The following is a 20,062-nucleotide window of genomic DNA, read 5'->3' as shown; positions in this document are numbered from 1 at the left end:
TACTATCGTTATGATTGCCTTAATGCGTTGATTAGTAATGACAAAACCACATGGCCATATGGCCCACAAAGTCTAAAAATAAAAATATTTACCACCTGGCATATCATAGAAAAAGTTTTATTGTCCCCTACTTTAGTTACTCTGCTGCTACACTCATCTGAGAGAATGCTCCTCAGGAAACCCTGCAATGTTCTCATGGGTTTTCTTGCTGTTTCCTCTCCATAGATACAAAGCATGAAAATGTTTGAGGACCAGATTCAGGCTGCATATCTTACTGGATTCCCTGTCATATACTTTTATTTAGAAGGAATGGAGTTTGTCTCTATAAAACAAATGCCCAAAATGTGTACTGAATAAATATGCATTTCTGGTCAATCATGTATTCATCTTTCATTCATCAAATACTAATTGCATGTTCACAGGGATTTTTTTATATATTTTTAAGTAATATGGACACAGATTCATAACATATCTACTTATATTACAAATGTGGACATAAAGTCAAATCAAGAACAATTTAAAATATCTTATGTTCTGAAAAAAACTATTCATTAAGAGAGTGTGCATGTAGTTCAGTATATGCAAGGCCCCAAGTGCAATCCCAGCACCAGAAACACCAGAAAAGTTGTTCATTAATCTAGGAAGCCTTCACTTGGGAAATAAAGGGAAAAGTGGGGTAGGGAGGGGGAGCATGGGAGGAACTCTAGATAGGGAAGAGGGGGTGGGAAGGGAGTGGACAGAGGTTAGTAATGATGGTGGAATGTGATGGACATCATTATCCAAAGTACATGTATGAAGACATGGATTGGTGTGAACATACTTTAGATACAGAGATATGAAAAATTGTGTTCTATGTGTGTAATAAGAATTGTAATGCATTCCGCTGTCATGTATTTAAAAAATAAAATCAATTAAAAATAAATAAATAAAAAATAAATTAGCGGGGCTGGGGTTGTGGCTCAGTGGTAGAGCGCTTGCCTAGCACGTGTGAAGCACTGGGTTCAATTCTCAGCAACACATACAAATAAATAAAATAAAGGTCTATCAACAACTAAAAAATATTTTAAATAATAATAATAAATAAATAAATAAGTTAGGGTTACATAATTTTTTTCTTGAGAGGGAATTCCTAAGCAAAAGCACCAAAAATAGGCTTGAAGAGACATGAAAATGATTAGAGTAATCAGAGAACATTTTGGAAAGAGGCAATAATGTACAGCTGTCAGAGTCTGTAGACACAGGAGCCAGACTTCCTGGGATTGAATTCTGACTCTAGCCTGCCTCCCCAACTAAGTCACTAGAAGAGTTATTTAACCTCTCATTTTAACCTCTCCATTTTCTCATTAAGAAACGAGGATAATATCAGACTTTCTCAAAAAATATTGTTTATGAGGATGTACTACTGTCTTGAAAAGAGAAATAGCTGAATCAAACAATACCTCATAAAGCTCTGCTTAAATGAGGTGTATTTCAGTTTTGTGTGTATTTTGCTAAAGCAAGTTATATGACCAAGCCACGTTTATGTTTGATTATATTATTTTTTGTTTAAAGATCCTTATCTTTTGTTTAAAGATCCTTATCTTTTGTTTAAAGATCCTTATCTTTTAGAGGTATGTACTGAAATATTTGTGAATCTTATTTCAAAAATGGCAATAGGAGAGATAAAGGGATGGGAACACATAAGTAGGAATATGGGCAGGCAAAATTGTACATGGTTAACAGATATTGGGGCTGGTATTGTAGGTTCATTTTACTGTTATAGTATTACAGGTACATCTGGATACATTATTCTAGTTTTATAATCTTATTTCTCTCTAATTTTGAAACTCCACTATAGACAGAAAATTATGAGTAAATAACAATGAAAGTTACAACTATACAGAATTGAACAACAAAAACATTATATATCAAATACCTGGAATATTTAGAGTGAACCTTAGAACTGTATTTTATAAAACTAAACTAAATGTATTCAAAATGAAAGATTTTAAAATGGGATCACAGGAAGGTAGGGCAAGATGGTAGCTGAGTAAGAACTTCCATCATCATCTCCCCCTTAGAGACACAGTGGAAATAGATCTTTGCACACCAGTTTACCTTTACTCTAGCTGAGGAAGCCAGGTGAGAGACTTTTTTGTATGTTTTTAGTGTAATAATAAAAAATGATGCATTGAAGAAGGCAAGAAGGAAGGAGTTGCCCAAATCACCCCACTCCCAACTCCAAGCAGTGGAGTATAGGGAGATAACTCAGATTCCAGATTTCAAACCTAGAACCAAGCCAAACACAAGGAAACCCTGAGCTGATCAGAACTGCATGGTCCCTGACCCTAGGCCAGTACCCATGCTGAACCTCTGGAACCTTGTTAGCCAGGTGGCCAAGAAACTGCCTCCCATACCCCTTTTTCAACCTCAGGCAGCAGAGCAAAGAAGAAAACTCCTCTCACCTGGGAATGGGGCAGGAAAGTGCGCCCAGGACTAGGTGTTGTAAAACTCAGAGATATAGGATGAATTTATAAAGATAGAAGCTAAGTACACCTCACCTGCCATTCTGTCTTTCAAGATCAATGCTGAATTAAGACATACTTCACTTGACAGAGAAAGGATGATCCTGAAGGCCTTAGTTTCCCCACTCATGCCACAGACCTCTGAGGCATCTACTCATAGAGAACCCTATGGCCTTCACAAGACACGGAGCCCAGCTTGCTGTACTCCACTACTATTGCCCCAAAGAAAAAGTCCAGCCCCTGTGTCCCCTTCCCCACCCAGGCTCTCACTGCACAGTCAGTCTTGAAACCCGGCCCACCCAGGGTACTGAGAAACAATCAGGCAGCTCCCTCCAGCTGCTCCACCAACCCGGCTCTGTAAACCAGCCAGGAGTTTTTACTTGCCTTCCCACAGCCAAGCAAGAAACTGTGCCACTCACCCCTGAGCAGCTTGGCCTGCAGAGGCCTCTAGAAATCAATCAAGCAGTTTTGCACACCCTCTTACTGCCCAGATGCAGCTGAGTGGCTCTACCCTTGCTCCTTTGACCCTGGGAAACAACCAGGTAACCAATTCTAAGTAGCTCAGCCTGTCAAGTCTCATGGGAAGCAGCCGGGTGGCATGACTGACACACATCTGCAGAACATAGCCAGGCAGCCATTCCCAGACAGTTCAGTCCACAGAGGTCCAGGGAAACAGAGGAATAGCCCTATTCACTTATCCATGACCCCAGAAAACAAACAGACTTTCCTAAGTAGTAGTCAACAAAGGTCCCCCAGAAAGGTCTTACCTACTACAGGAGTGTGGCCCCCAGAAGCAGTTGGGAAGCTGCTTTTCAGATGTTCAGCCCATTGAGTCCTGAGAAGCCAACACTTTGCCCTGCCCATTTACTCTCAGCCCCACAAAGGCAGCCCATCCATGTTGGTCCCTGTATGCCCCCATGAAGTCACCAGTGCAGGTGTCACACCCTTACAGGTGCTCCAAACTGAGCACACTGGCACAGTGCAGCCCCCTGGGACCCTCTGACACTGATAGAACCTTATCCCACTATTGCCATTCACGTGGGTCTTCCAGGTGGCTCCACCCATGTATAATCTCAGAAACCAACAGGCACCCCACACCCACAGCCAGGGACCCCATACCCAGACTTGCCAGAAAACTTGCCTCACCTAAGGGAGCTGCATGCCAACTGATTGTGCAACCCCACCTGCAACCTAGGCCAATAAAATGCATATAAGATATGATAAGAACACAGCAGCACCTCCAGGATGTTCTTCTAAAGATACAAATGCCTTCTGGACATTACAGTTTTATGTCTTATAAACACATCAAACTCTTGCTCAAACCTTCTGACTTTTTCTTGCCTATATGAACTACCTTGGTAATAGTGTTATCCATTTTTTTAATTTTTTTTAGTTGTAGTTGGACATAATACCTTTATTTTATTTATGTATTTTTATATGGTGCTGAGGATAAAACCTAATGCCTCACATGTGCTAGGCAAGTGCTCTACCACTGAGCTACAGCCCCAGTCCCAATAGTTCTATCTTATCAGTTTAATTCACTCTCTTCATCTTCATCCTAAATCCTAATCCATTATCTTCTACTAATGTAAGAACCTTCTTTCTGACTTTCTTGCTTCTTTTCATTCTGTTATAACCTGGATATGTGGTATCCTCCAAAAGCTCATGTGTGAGTCATACAAGAACATTTAAAGATGAAATAATTAGATTATGAGAGTTGTAACCTTATCAGTGGATTAACCCGCTGATATGAATTAACTGGGTGGTAACTATAGGCAGATAAGATGTGGCTGGAGGAGGTAGGTCACTGGGGATATGTGCCTTTGAGGTATATATTTTGTCCCTGGTGAGCTGAGTTCTCTCACTGTCTGCTTCCTTGTTGCCACGTTCTGAGCTGCTTTCCTATGCATGTCCTTCCACTATGATGTTCTGCAACTGTGGAATCAGCCATCCATGGACTGAGACTTCTGAAACTATGAGCCCCAAATAAACTTTTCCTCCTCTACTTTATTCTTGTCAAGTTTTGGAAACAGTGAAAAAAAACCCAGATAACTAAAACACATTATCTCCTAAATCCATTCACTACATAGCATTCAACATAATGAAATTATGTTTTCTTTAATGTCTATAAGATTACATCACCCTTTTGCTTCACAGCTTTTCTGCAGCTTCTCTTCATACTTGGAATCATATCCAATGTCCTTGCATGACTCAGATCTTCCTACCTCTTCAAACTCATATCCCATCTTCCTTGTTCACTCTCCTCCATTCATACTGGTTTTCTTTCACATCCTTAAATGCACCAAGATTTTTTTGCCCTTTTATCTTTTACAGGTAACAACCCATCTATTTGGAAATCTTTTTTTATTTTGTCTTGACTGGCACTTTTATTTCAGAAATCAGCTCAAAAATCAGTTCCTAAGAAGGTCTTTTTCTGATCTCCAATTGAAGTAGCCTCAACTCCCCTGCTTCTAACATGCAGTCCTTTCCATCATAACATTTGTAATGATTTATCTGTTTATTGAGGAATTTCCTTTACACCTGATTCTCTCATTAGATTTAATCCTGTAGTAGATCAGTAAAGACTGAGTTAGAGATTATTTGGTTTATTACCAAAAAGGAACCTCCATTAAATATTTTTAATCTTTTTTATCCAACTCCCTAGTAATTGTCATCGAAGTTGCTCATTCCCTCTCTGGAACAGTCTCATCTCTACTTCAGTATCACCACACTCTTGGGCTATAGAACTCCAGATTTATATACAATATCCCATACCTTTTTGACCTCTCCATTTGGATATCCAGTAGGCAGCCTACATTTAACATGTCCCAAACAGAGCTCTAACTCTGGAATCCCTCCCCACTAAACTCTCCTCCTCTAACTCTTCCTCACATCAATTTTTATTAACACATTGTCCAAGGGGGCAAAATTGTGACGTATGCAGTCGAGGGGAGAAATAAAGAATGTCCACGTGCTTCTGCCCCTTTCAATGCTTTATTCACTCAAATTACTCAACACAGTTTTACTCTATAGGTTCTTAATCAAGAAAACGACAGTCCTTAATGCTAGGCACTGCAATAGACATAATCAATTCACAGAAAACGATTCTAGATTAATTAATTCACAGCAAACAATTCTAGATGAATTCTAAGCACTGCAAAACACACTTAACCATGATGTTAGGCTAATGACAGACATTTCCTCTGCAGGCTAAGTTCAAAAGTCTTAAGCCTTAGGCTTTATGTCCAGCAGATGCACACTCACTCAGGCTTCAGTGACCAGGTCGGAACCAAGGAAGGCTTTTCCTGGTGTGGAGTGGATGACTGGTTGAGGAGAGGGTCGTAGGGAGAAGTTGTGGCTCTCACCAAGGTCTAGACGAGGTGGTAGAGTTTGAGAGCGGTGAGGATCATGCAGAGGCTCAGGAAATGATGACAAGTGATGGGATGTCAGGTCCTCATCAGGCTCTCCAGCTCGAGTGCATCCTTGTTTCAGCTGGCTGAATCCCTGTTCATTTGCTCTATTATTTATACTAAATTTGGGGGCTTTTGATCCCCCTTTCAATCCTTATCAGCTACCACTGGATTTCTCAGTGACATAATTTACCCTGGGGTCAGAAACATCTGGTGGTCTCCACCCTGATCTTCTCACCTTAGGCTCAGGCCTAAGGCCATCCTAACACACATTTTATTCAAATTGCTCAAAATCAAATCTTTGAGTCCTGTCTTTCATACCAAAATGCAGTCTACCAGTATGCTTTGTGTGTTATACCTATAAAACATAGCCTAAATTCGTCTACCTCCATTTTTGTCTTTACCACTGATATATTCCCTGTAATATTATAATAGCCATCTAATAAGTCTTCATGCTTCTATTATTTCCCCCTGCAATTAATTTTTTCAATAATTAAAATAATATTTTTAAAACAAATCTGATCATATCAGCCTTCTGTTTAAAATCTTAGCTTCGGGCTGGGGATGTGGTTCAAGCGGTAGCCCGCTCACCTGACATGCGCGGGGCGCTGGGTTTGATCCTCAGCACCACATAAAAATAAAATAAAGATGTTGTGTCCACCTAAAACTATATATATAAATTCTCTCTCTCTCTAAAAAAAAAATCTTAGCTTCACATTGAATGTCAAAAGAAATTCCAAATTCTTTGTAACTCCTTGCATTGTTCTTAGATTTCTAAAATGTTAGCCTGCTTACCATTTTTAGAATATGCCAGGCTAGTTCTTCATCCTAGATTTACTAGCTCTTATGTTTGCTTGAATAATATTCCCCATTATTTTAAGTTTCCTCTTGTCATTCAGATCTCATCCTAAATACAATTCTCTCAGAAATTACTAACAAAGTCAGTCATTTGCTTTCATGTACTCTAATCTTCAATGGTATTTATCAATATTTTTTGTCTATATACATGAAAGTTTGTTATCAGTCTCCTTCCACTAAAATGCAGGCTGCAAGTGACCTGCTACCCCTTCTCTCATTTTGTTCTACACTCAGTCTTCAATAGTGTGTTCTCAATGAACATATACAGAAATAATTAGTGATAATAATGTTCTACACCTCACCTAATACTTACAAATCCTGTCACTCAGATTCTTTAACCTATCTCTCATTCATATTCTCATTAATAGAGACTTATTAATGGAGGCTATGTTTTGTTTTGTTTTTATATCATGCCGATATCTTTTTAGTGACAAGGTCTGCCTCTTTTCTGGATAACCACTAATCTGTATTCCACATTACTGCCTACATAACAGTACTGAAGCACAAAACTGACAACTTCACCTCCCTGTTTTAGGATCTTTTACTGATGGCATTTAGCTTTGCCCCAGGCCCTTGTGTTTTGGCCACTGTCTCCTTCTCTGTTACTATTTCCATTTACTTGCCCCTCACATCTGTTCTTGATTGTGTGCCAATAAAACCAGACTTTATCACATTTCCATGTGTTTTCTCTTCTTCCTATACCATACTCTGAACCATATTTTTCCTTTTGATTCAGGCCCACAGATATTATCCCCCAGGAACTTCCTATCCTGTTCGATTTAGGTGTCCCTGTCCCCTCCCCTAATACTCCACATTTAACTCTTTCAAGGCACTTACTACAGAGTGGTGTTAGCATTTATTTACTCATCTGCCTCTTAACAGATCTTAAGTTCTCATAGGGCTTTCTTTTCTCAGAAATCACAGAGCACCTCATATGCAGGTAATATATAAATTGTGAAATGAGCAAATTGTTTATATAAAGTGGCATTGGATTATGTTTCTGCACAGATGATTCTGTTTTCATTGCAGATTTATAATTTGTCCAGTTAAAGAAAATTTTCAGATATATTGTTAACAATAATTTTCAGGACTCAACCAATGTAGAATCCATATGGTTCAAAAACTAGGATGTAAAAAATTATACTGATGTCATCCTCTCATTTTTGTCTCTTATTTGCCCAATTCCCATCTCCTTCCCTTTTACATACTTATGTTTAGTGTTTTAGGTAATCATTCAATTTTTCTTAATTTATACCCAGGCAGACATGGTTATTGATTCTTATCCTCCCCTTAGCATAAAAAGTAACATAAATACACTCTTCTTATTTGTACTTCATAATACATCTTATACATATTTCCTTATTAGTACATAGAAATTTTCATTTTTTTAATGACACAGCTTCACAACATTACATTGTATAGATATTCCATAATTCATTAACTAGTTCCCTATTGATGTAAATTTGGGCTGCTTCCAATATTTTACCACTACAAACAACATTGCAAAGAATAACCTTGAATGCATGCACCATTTCATCAGTATGCAAGCATGTGTAAAGATTGCCTTCCTAGAAATATAATTGCTGAGTCAAATTACTTTTGCAATAGTAGTCTTAATGATATTTTGATGTATTGATAAATATTGTTGCATATTAATTTTATGTCCAGATAGCATACTGAATTCTCCCATTGTCCTTAGGAATTTCTTTGTTGATTTTCTTGTATTTTATTTTTAAATAAAATAATATGCAAATTATGATAATTTTTGCATTCTGATGATAATTTGCATATGATAATTTTGCCTTTCCTTTTTCTTCTTATTTTTATTTGTTCTTTTTAGATATACATGACAGTAGAGTGTATTTTGACATGTTACATATTCATAGAATATAACTTATTCTAATTAGGATCCCATTCTTGTGATTATATATGATGTGGAGTTTCACTGGTCGTGTATTCATATATAAACATAGGAAAGTTATGTTCAACTCATCCTACTGTCTTTCCTATTCCTATCCTGCCTCCCTTCCCTTCATTCCTCTTTGTCTAATCCAATGACCTTCTATTCTTCCCTTCCCCATTTATTGTGTGTTAGCATCCACATATCAAAGAGAACATTCAGCCTTTGTTTTTGGGGGACTGGCTTATTTCACTTAGCATGATAGTTACTATTTATTTCATGACAGCATGTTAGCTACTATCTATTTCACTTAGCATGATAGTTATTATCTCTTTATTTTGGAGGTTTGTCTGAAACTTCCAGTACAATTTTAAAGACTAATGAAGATAGATATATGTATTACTTTTGACTTATGAAGAATGTTTTCTTATTAACTATTGTTATATACTTTTAGGAGAAGATAATATACACATATGTACAATTATATATATTAAATACTGTATATAGTTATAGAACTATATCCATTGATTATTATTATATTACTAGTTATTTTGTAACATCTTGGCCATGTTGTAAAAATGATTAATTCTTTAATGTGATACTGGCTTATGTTTACTAACTTTTCATTTTAAGTATTTATCAACATTCGTAAGAATAGTCTCATTCATATTATCTTTACCAAGTTTTGGCATCAATATTATACTCAGTTCATAAAAAAATGTTAAGTTTCTATGTTTTGAAAAAAAGTTCAATATACCTTGCAATTGAAATTGTTTAGTTTGCTGTAAGAAACTGCTCCCTTCATTGCTCCCTCCCTCCCTGAATGTTATATTTGTTCAAGTTGATATCAGTGCTTTGTGTATTGCCAGTATTTTGCAACCACATAAATTCAGAAAGAAAAAACCTCATTTCATTTTGAGGAAGTTATTTGCCTTGAACTTAGTGTGTTGTTATTGTTAACAATAATTGTTATAATTATGTGTGCTCAATAAATGATGTGGATGTATAGATGAAAGGAATTAATTCCTAGTCACCTAGGATGAAGATATAGCAATTGTCTTACACAAGGTTGACAAATAATCTAATGAACTCATTACATCATCATGCAAAACTTATTATAAAAATTCAAATAATATATTTGTTAGTGAATTTGTAGTTTAATACACAATTGAATTACTGTACCTATAATGACAATAAATAAATTTAAATATGGCAAACGTTCCTTATTAGAAAACTACAGTTTCTTAGTAGTTTTTTTAGTTCTATGTGTCTGTCAGTAACTAAACACATAAAAAAGAGTGCTTATCAGTTTGCAAATAACACAATGCTGGGAAAGACAACTCCTCTGTGGACATTGGAATCACATTTTAAAAACTAAGAGAACAGACCAACAGTTGCAAATTCGTAATATTTGAATATGTCTAAATAGACATTTTTCAAAAGAAAAATACAAATGACCAATAAGTATATGAAAAATGTTCAATATCACAAGCTTTCACATCCTAAGCAATTTACAGATTCAGGGCAATCCCTATCAAAATACCAAGGAGGTTGGATAATGGATTCCAAAATATAATCAGATAGGAATAATAAGTTCCAATTTTTCATAGCATAGTAGGGTAGCTATAGTTCATAACAATTTATTATATATTTTACAAAATACTACAAAAGGGAAGTTTGATTTCCTAACACAAAAAAATGATAAAATGTTTAAGGAAAGGGAAATAATAATTGCCTGGATCTATCATTACACATTTATATGTGCATATAATTATCACATCATAGCCCACAAATATGTACAATTACTATGTTTTAGTTTTATAAATGATCACCTCTTAAAAGAGATATAAAGGGATTCACATTCTTAGTGGGAAACCATGTCTGAAATGTAGAGTTAAAGGCAACGTGGAGAAGGATGTTGGGTATTTTGCTAATAATAGATTCTGAAGTCTAAAAGAATTGAATTTCAAGACACATGGAAGGATAGAAAATTGGGTCATATTAGAAAAAGCTTGGATCTATAAAAGGATGAGAGACTAATTAAAAACACCTGGGAGGATGGATGAAGTTAGCAGAGTAGAAACACCTGGATCTTACCAAGAGTAATTGTAAAGAAATAGAAAATCTGAATAGCCCTATAAGTAATATGGAGATTAAGTGAATAATCAAAAACGACCTAACAAAGAAAAGTCCAGGATCAGGTGGTCTCCTAGATAGATTCTACCAAACACATAAAGAAGAATTAATGCTAATTTTTCTAAAGCATTTCCTTTAAAAAATGAACAGGAAGAAACTTCAGACTTTTTAATAATGCCAGCATCACCCTGAAACCAAACCCAAACAAAGACATCATAAGAAAAGAAAACTACAGGCCAATATCCCTAATCTATACAGGTGCAAAAGTCCATAACAAAATGCTAGGAAATAGAATCCAACAACAATAACCTGGTTATATTTGTCCCTGGGATACAAGAATTATTTTGCATACACAAATCTAAAAGAAGCATAAAACTTCATAAAGAGGATAAGTGAGGAAAATCACACGATCTTATCTATAGATACAGATAAAGCACTTCACAAAATTCAACATTCTTTCGTTATAAAAATTCTTTAAAAAGTAGAGATAGAAGATAAGTACACCTCAATATAATAAAGGCCGTATATGAAAAACCCATAACTAATATCATGCCCAATGGCGAGAAGTTGAAAACTTTCCCTCTAAGATCAGGAGCAAGGAAAAGATGCCCACTCTTACCACTTCTGTCCAACATAGTATTGGCAGTCCTAACCAGAGCAATTAGTCAAGAAAAAGAAATAAAAGGCATCCACATCAGAAGTTTAGAAGTATAATTTTTTCTATATGCAGCTGGCATAATTATGTATGTATTACATATAATTTTATATATATTACATATGTATGTATATGTATATATCCCCAACAACTCCATTTTGTAAACTCTTAGAATAAGTAAATTCAATAAATCAAAACACAAAATCCCTTGCATTTCTTTTTTTACATATTAATTTTACATATTAATAATTGTACCTGGGGCTGGGGTTATGGCTCAGCGGTAGGGTGTTCACCTCCCACGTGTGAGGCCCTGGGTTCCATCCTCAGCACCACATATAAATAAATTAATTAAATAAAGGTATCGTGTCCAACTAAACTAAAAAGTAAATATTTTTTTAAAAATTGTACCTTTTAAAAAAAAAAAAAACAAAGAATGAAAAACTTCCATAAGTGGGTTGGGGCTGTGGATCAGTGGCAGAGCGCTTGCCTAGCATGTGTGAGGCTCTGGGTTCGATTGTCAGCACCACGTATCAATAAATAAAACAAAGGTCCATTTCAACTAAAAAAATATCTTTTAAGGGGTTGGGGATGTGGCTCAAGCGGTAGCGCGCTCAGTCTCGCATGCGTGCTGCCCTGCGTGCTGCCCTGCGTGCTGCCCGGGTTCGATCCTCAGCACCACATACTAACGCAGATGTTGTGTCTGCCGAGAACTAAAAAAATAAATAAATAAATAAATATTTAAAAAATAAAAAAAAAATGTACCTTTTTAACATATTAATTGTACGCAATAGGATTCAATGTGATATTTTCATATGTGTATATAGCAGCATTGGTCTTGCCCATCCACCCTTCTTCTACATTAGCCCACCTACCCTGACACCCTTCCCAGTCCCTAGTTATCCCTTTTCTTCTCTTCAGGTCATCTTTTTCTTCTTCTTTCTCCTCCTCTTCTTCTTCTTCTTTCTCCTCCTCTTCTTCTGTTTTGGTGTGTGTGTGTGTGTGTGTGTTTTGTTTTATTCTGCTTTTTGTTTTGGTTTTGGTCTTCTTAGTTTCTACATATGAGAGAGAACATTCAATACTTGTTGTTCTTTGTCTGGGTTATTTCATTTAACATGATGTACTCCAATCCCATTCATTTTCTACAAATTATAGGATTTCATTCCTTAGACTGTGAGATACTCCAGTGTGTATATATATATATTTTTTTCCTTATCTATTCATCTGTTGATAGGCACTTACGCTGATTCCATATCTTAGCAATTGTTAATGGTGCTACAATAAGTATGGGCTATTAAGTACCACTTTGGTATGCTGATTTAGTTTCCTTTGAATCTATACCCAGGAGTGTGATACCTGGCTCATACAATAGTTCTATTTCCAGCTTTTTAAGGAGCATCCATACTGTTCCCTACAGTAGCTCAACTACTATACATTCCCACCAACAGTATATAAGAGTTTGTCTACTACCCATACTTTCCAGTATTTGTTATTTTTTTGGTATTTTAATAATAGCCATTCTAACTGTGGTGATAAATATTATTTTTCATTATAACTTTAGTTTGTATTTTCCAGATGGTTAATGATATTGAGCATTTTTTCATGAATTTATTGGCCATTTGTGTCTTTTCTTTTGAGAAGTGAATATTCAGATCATTTGCCCATTGTAGTTGTATTACTTGTTTCATACTGTTAAGCTTTTTTAGTTCTACATATATTCTGTACATTAATGTTCTGTCAGATGAATAATTGGCAAATATTTTCTCTCATTCTTTAAGTTGTCCCTTCACTTAATTGTTTCATTTATTGTGCAGCAGATGTTTAGTTTGATGTAACCCTATTTGTCAATTTTTGCTTTTGTTTCCTGTGCTTTGGGGATCCTACTCAGAAAATCATTGCTTGTACCAGTGTCTTAAACTCTTTTGCTTATGCTTCCTTTTAATGTCAGAATATCCAGTCTTACAATTATGTTTCTTATTCATTTAGATTTGATTTTTGGACAGGGTGAAAATGGGGTGAAATTTCAATCTTCTCCATGTGGATATTCAATTTTCTTGGCACCATTTTTTTAAAGAGGCTTTTATATCTCCAAGCATGTTCCTGGAACCTTGTGTCAACAGTTTTCTATAACTGTATTGGTATATTTTTGGTATCTCTATTTTGTTCCATTGGCTCATGTCTGGTTTTGTGCCAATAACATGTTGTTTTGGTTGCGATAGCTCTACAGTATTTCATAAAAGCATGTACTGATTCCTCCAGCTTTGTTATTTTTGCTCAAAAACTGCTTTGGCTATTTGGGGTCTTTTGTGCTCCTATATGAACTTCAGGATTGTTTTTTTTTTCCTAGTTCTGTGAAGAACATCATTGGTATTTTCATAGCAATTACACTGAATCTATAAATTGCTTTGGATAAGATGTTAGTTTTCATTGCTGTGACCAAAATACCAAGTAAGAACAACTTAAATGTGGAAAGTTTACTTTAGCTCATGGTTTCAGAGTTTAGTCCATGGTAGGTTGACTCTATTGTTGTGGGCTCAAAGTGAGGCAGAAAATCATGGGTATTGTTGAGGGGTACTGCTCCATTCATGGAATCCAGGAAGCAGAGAGAAAAAGGGGAAGGGGCCAGAGGGAAGATGAATCCTTTTGAAATATAATTCCAGTGACCCACCTTGTCCAGTCATGCCCCATCTGCCTATAGTTACCACCCAGTTAGTCCATTCCAATTCGGATGGACTGATCAGGTTATAGATCTCACAATCCAAACACTTTACCTCTGAATGTTACTGAAGCTTTGGGGGAAAACCTCATATTCAAACACAAGAAATAATAGAGACATTTTCACAATATTAATTCTTCCAATCCATGAATACAGGAGATCATTTCATCTTTGTCTTCAATTTCTTTCATCAGTATGTTGTTATTTTTGTAGAAGAGGTCTTTAAATTCCTTGGTTAAGACTATTCCTACATATTTTATTTTTTTTAAATTTTGTAGCTATTGTGAATAGGATTGTGCGTGGGCTCTCTCTCGTCCAGCAAGGAGGTCCACGGAACAGGGTAGAGAAGAGTGTGGCTGCAGAGTCGCTATTCAAGACCTCCAGACACCAGACAGGAAGCAGATCTGATTTTATTGCACAGTTACCATGTCAGGCAGTAGCTAAGCAGATTACAGGCAGCTACCAATACAATTTCTTGCCAACTGTCCTTGCAGAGACCAATCAAGGGACAAGCTGCGGAGCAAGTGCAGGGACTGCAACACATGGCCTCACACCCAGGGCTGTGCCTATGGGGTAAGTGGTCTGCTGCTCACACACCTAGCAGGAGGGGAGTGGCCTACCACTCAGACACCCTTAATGTGTGCCATGTATGTAGTACTTGGTGCATTTGTCCCCACAAGATTGCTTTCATTATTTCTGTCAATAATTTTGTTATTGATATGCAAAAAGAACTATTGATTTTTTGTATTTTTTTTATCCTGCTACTTTACTAAATTTCTTCATCAGTTCTAATAGTTTTTTTTTTTTTTTTGGTGATGTCCTTAAGTTTTTCTATATTTAGAATCACATAATCTGCAAACAGGGATGATTTAACTTCCTTCCTCCGTTTTATGCCTTTCATTTCTTTCTCTTGTCTAATTACTCTGACTAAAACTTCTATAAAATATTGAATAAGATCACTAAGAATAAACACACGTGTATTAGAGGAAATGCTGTCAGCAAGGAATTTGTATGGCCTTTATTATGCTGAAGTATAATCCTTCTACATCATATTGGTTCAGGGCTTTTATCTGATGACAGAGATATTGCATTTCATCAAATACTTTTCTTTATCTATTGAGATGATTGTATGATTCTTATCCTTCATTCTGCTTATATGATATATTTATCGATTTGTATATGTTGAGTCATCCTTGCTTCTGTAGTATTTAACCAAATACTCTTTTGTGCAGTGATGTTGAATTTGATTTACACCGGTATTTAAATGATAAAATTTGCATCTGTGTTGGTCAAGGATATTGATCTTCTTTTGTTGTTGTTGTGTTCTTTTTTGATTCATCTTGTGTTTAATAACATGGCAATGCTGTCCTCATAGAATGAGATTTGAAGAGTTTCCTTCCTTTCAATTTTATGCAATAATCTGAGAAGAGCTGGAATTAATTCTTTGAAAGTTTGGTTAAAATCAGCAGTGAAACCATCCAGTTGTTGATTATATTTCTTGAGCTTTTAGGGGTCTTATTGAGGAAATCGGTGCCTGCACTTAAATGATGCAGTGTTGACCCTATGTTTTCTTCTAGCAGTTGCAAGATTTGTGGTCTAATTTCTAAGCCTCTGATCCACTTTGATTCGATTTTTTGCAGGGTGAGAAACAGGGATCTAGTTTCATTCTTCTACATACAGATATCTAGTTTTCCAAGCACCATTTGTTTAAAGGCTATCTTTGATACAGTCACCTAAATATTTATAGCAGCACAATACACAATATCTAAATGATGGAATAAGCGCATTCACTCATCAATAGATGAATAAATTAAGAAATTGTTGCAAATAGATATGTATATATAGTTTTATATATAAACTATATGTATACACACACACACACAATGAAGTTCTACTTGGCCATAAAAAAGAATAAAATTATGGCATTTGCTAGCAAATGGATGGAAATGGAGAATATGCTAAAGTGAAATACGACAAACTCAGAAACTTAAAGTTGAATGTTTTCTCATATGTGAAAGCTAGAGTAAAATAAAGGAAAGGGGGAGGGAAGTATAGTATAAAGATAAAGGGAAGATAATAATGTAGAATAAGGAGATTGAGAGGTAGAGTGGAAGGATGGATATGAGAAAGCAATGCAGAATGAATTATTTAAAAATCATGTTATATGCATATGTAAATATATCAGAGGGAACTTCACCTTTATGTATAGGTAGAAGAACCAATTTAATATAAATAATAGATGAGTGAAGGAAGTCTAGTAGAGTAGTGGAAGAAGAATGGCAGAGGGGAGGGTGAACTGGAAGGAAAAGAGGCAGGGAAAAGGGGAATAATAAACTGAAATCAAACTCCATGTATGTATGAATTTGTCAGGATGAACCCAAATACTATGTATAACTATAAAGGTTCAACTTTTAAAACAGGCTATCTTTTTTCATATATTGATATATTATGATTAATTGATATATCATTGATATATTTCATATATTGATATATGAAAAAAAGATAGCCTCTTTTAAAAGTTAAAAGTTAGAGCTTTTTTCAATATATGTGGGGGGGGGGTTACTGGGGCAAATATATATATTTGAACCCAGGGGCACTTAACCACTTGGCCATATCTCCAGCCCTCTTTATATTTTATCTAGAGACAGGATCTTGCTGAGTTTGCTTAGGGCCTTGCTAAATTATTCAGGCTGGCCTTGAACTTAGGATCCTCCTCCCTCAGGCTCCTGAGCTGCTGGAATTACAGGTGTGTGCCACCATGACCTGGCACCAACATATATTTTTGACACTTTTGTCAATTATCAGATGGCTGAATTATGTGGTTTTGTCTCTGTGTATTCTGTTCTATTCCATTGGTCCTTACATTTATTTTGATGCCAACACATGCTACTTCTGTTACTACAGCTCTGTAGTACAGTTAATTTCAGATCAGGTATTGTGATGCCTCTTGCTTGTTTTTTTTCTTTTCTTTTTTTTTTTTTTTTTTTTTTTTTTTTTTTTTTTTTTTTTTTTGGTACCAGGGATTAAACCCAGGGACACTTAACCACTGAGCCACACCCTCAGCCCTCTTTATTTTTTTTTATCTTGAGACAGAGTCTCACTAAGTTGCTTAAGGCCTCACTAAGTTTCTGAGGCTTGATTTGAACTTGTAATCCTTCTGCCTCAGCCTCTCAGGCCTCTGGGATTACAGGCATACACCACCATGCCTGACTTTGCTTCACTTTTCTTGCCTAGTATTGCTGTGGCTATTCTGGGTGTCTTATTCTTCCAAATGAATTTAAAAACTGTTTTTACTAACTAAGGGAAGAATGCCACTGGTATTTTGATGGGGACTGCATTGAATCTGTATATTACTTTTAGTAGTATGGCCATTTTGACAATATCAATTCTGCCTATCCAAGAACATGGAAGGTCTTTACTTCTTCTGAGCTTTTCTTCAATTTTTTTCTTCAGTGTTCTGCAGTTTTCATTGCTCAAATCTTTTTACCTCTTTGATTAGATTAAATCCCACTTGTTTTTTTAGGTTATTGTGAATTGGATGGTTTTCCTGATTTCTTTTTCAGCTAAATCACTGTTGGAATATAGAAAGCTATTGATTTATGAATGTTGATCTTCTATCCTGCTACTTTGCTAAATTCATTTTTCAGCTCTAGAATAGTCTTCTGATGAAATTTTGTGCTTCTAGATATAGCATATGTCATCAGCAAACAGAAACAGTTTGACTTATTTGTATCTATTTAACTTCTTTGTCTTGCAAAATTGCCCTGGCTAGAATTTCAAGAACTATATCAAATAGAAGTAGCGAGAGTAGACATACTTATCCTATTCCTGATTTTAGAGGAAATGCTTTCAGTTTCTCTCTATTCAGAATGATGTTGACTTTGTGTTTGTCATATATAGCCTTTATAATGTTGAAGTAAGTTTCTTCTATCCCTAGTTTCCCCAGTATTTTTAACATGAATGGGTGCAGAATTTTATAAAGGCCTTTTCTACATCTATTGAGATAATCACGAGATTCTTGTTTTTAATTCTATTAAAGTAGTAAATTTATTGATATACATATGTTGAACCAAACATTGGATCCCTGGGATGAAGCTCACTTGATCATGGCATATTATCTTCTCAGTGTGTTTTTTAATTTGGTTTCCTAATATTTTATTAAGGATTTTTGCATCTATGTTCATCAGAGATATTTTTCTATAGTTTTTGTGATGTGTTTTGTCTACTTTTTGGTGACAAAATTATACTGTCTTCATAGAATGTATTTGGGAGTGTTCTCTCCCTTTCAATTTCATAAACAATTTAAGGAAAACTGGAGTTAGTTCTTCTTTAAAGGTCTAGTAGAATTCAGCTGAGAATCCCTTTGGTCCTGGGCTTTTCTTTGTTGGTGGGCTTTAATTGCTTTTTCAATTTCATTACTTGATATTGGTCTATTTAGGGTTCCTTTTTTTTTTTTTTTTTTTGTCTTCCTGGTTCCAATTGAACAGATCATATGCGTCTAGAAATTTGTGGTTGTCTTCTAGATTTTCCAGCTTATTTTTTATTAGTTATTCATGACAATACAATGATCTTGACATATCATACATTTGAATCAAATGGGGTATGAATTCTAATTTTTCCAAGTGTACAGGTTGCAGAATCACATTTGTTATACGGCCATGTATATACATACAGCAATACTAGTGTCTATTTTATCCCCCACTCCCCTCCTCTCCCCTCCCATCACCTCTCTCTACCCAATCTAATGTGATACATTTCTCTCTCTTTTTTTTCTTCCCCCTCACATCATCATACATGTATTTTATATAACGGTGAGGGTCTCCTTCCATCTTCTGTGCAATTCCCTTTTTCCAGCTCATTGAAGTGTAAACTTTCAAAATAATTTCTAATGCTACTGTAGATTTCAGAACTGTCTGTGGTGGTATCTCATTTTTTTTTTATTCGTTGTTCACAACATTACAAAGCTCTTGACATATCATATTTCATACATTAGAATATTTTTATCTCTAATTTCGTTCATTTGGGTCTTCTCTCTCTTTTGGTTAGTTTGACTAAGGGTTTATCAATTTCATTAATCTTTTCAAAGAACCAACTCTTTGTGGCATTGATACTGTGTATTGTTTTTTATTATCATTTTTATTAATTTTGGCTCTGATATTAATTATTTCCTGTTTTCTACTGATTTGGGAGTTAGTTTTACTCTTGATTTTCTATCTAAAAGTTTATTGATTTTGTTCATCTGCAAATAACTGACTCATGCCATTAATCTTTTGAATTTTATGTATGAAGACATGAATTGGTGTGAACATACTTTATATACAAACAGAGCTATGAAAAATTGTGCTCTATATGTTTAATAAGAATTGTAATGCATTCCATTGTCATGTATTTAAAAAATAAAATAAAAATAAAAATTTATTTCTGTTCTGTTCTTTATTATTTCTTTCCTTCTATTAATTTTGGGGTTATTCTTGCTTTACTAAGTTTAAAATAAATCCAGAAATCATTTCAAATCTTTCCATTTTTTTATTTAAGCACTCAATACTCTTGGTACTGCTTTTTGTGGGTTGTTTTTTTTTTTTTTTTTGCTTGTTTGTTTGTTTGTTTGTTTGTTTTTCTGAATTCCACAGGTTTTTGGTATATTGTACTTCCACTATTATTTGTGCTGAGAAAGCTTTTTGAATTTCCCTTCTGTCTTTCTCAATGACCCACTCACTGTTCATTCAAAAGTATGTTGTTTGGTTTTATTGTATTTGTATAATTTCTAAAATTTATTTTGTGATTGATAGTTTTATTCCAATGTGATCATAAAAGTTACAGGATATGATTTAATTTTTCTCAAATTTATTAATACTTGTACTGTGAACTAATATATGAACTTTTCTA

At 35.2% G+C, this 20,062-nt stretch overlaps 1 protein-coding gene across 1 annotated transcript in view; it reads left to right on the top strand.

Moving 5' to 3' along the window:
* LOC308658168 (pregnancy zone protein-like) overlaps positions 1-17,743 on the top strand; it is a gene marked incomplete at both ends in the record, with an annotated part of 70,293 nt that extends 52,550 nt beyond the window's left edge. The window contains 2 exons of the mRNA XM_081310783.1: positions 14,671-14,749; positions 17,740-17,743. Coding sequence (XP_081166909.1) covers positions 14,671-14,749; positions 17,740-17,743 — 83 coding nt within the window. The remainder of the gene's footprint in view (positions 1-14,670; positions 14,750-17,739) is intronic.
* Between the last annotated feature and the right edge of the window lie 2,319 nt (positions 17,744-20,062).

The sequence above is a fragment of the Spermophilus citellus genome, assembly GCF_964194105.1.
Source record: "Spermophilus citellus genome assembly, chromosome: 10".
NCBI lineage: Eukaryota > Metazoa > Chordata > Mammalia > Rodentia > Sciuridae > Spermophilus > Spermophilus citellus.
The sequence above is the reverse complement of the archived record's forward strand: the minus strand, read 5'-3'. Positions and strand labels throughout refer to the sequence as shown.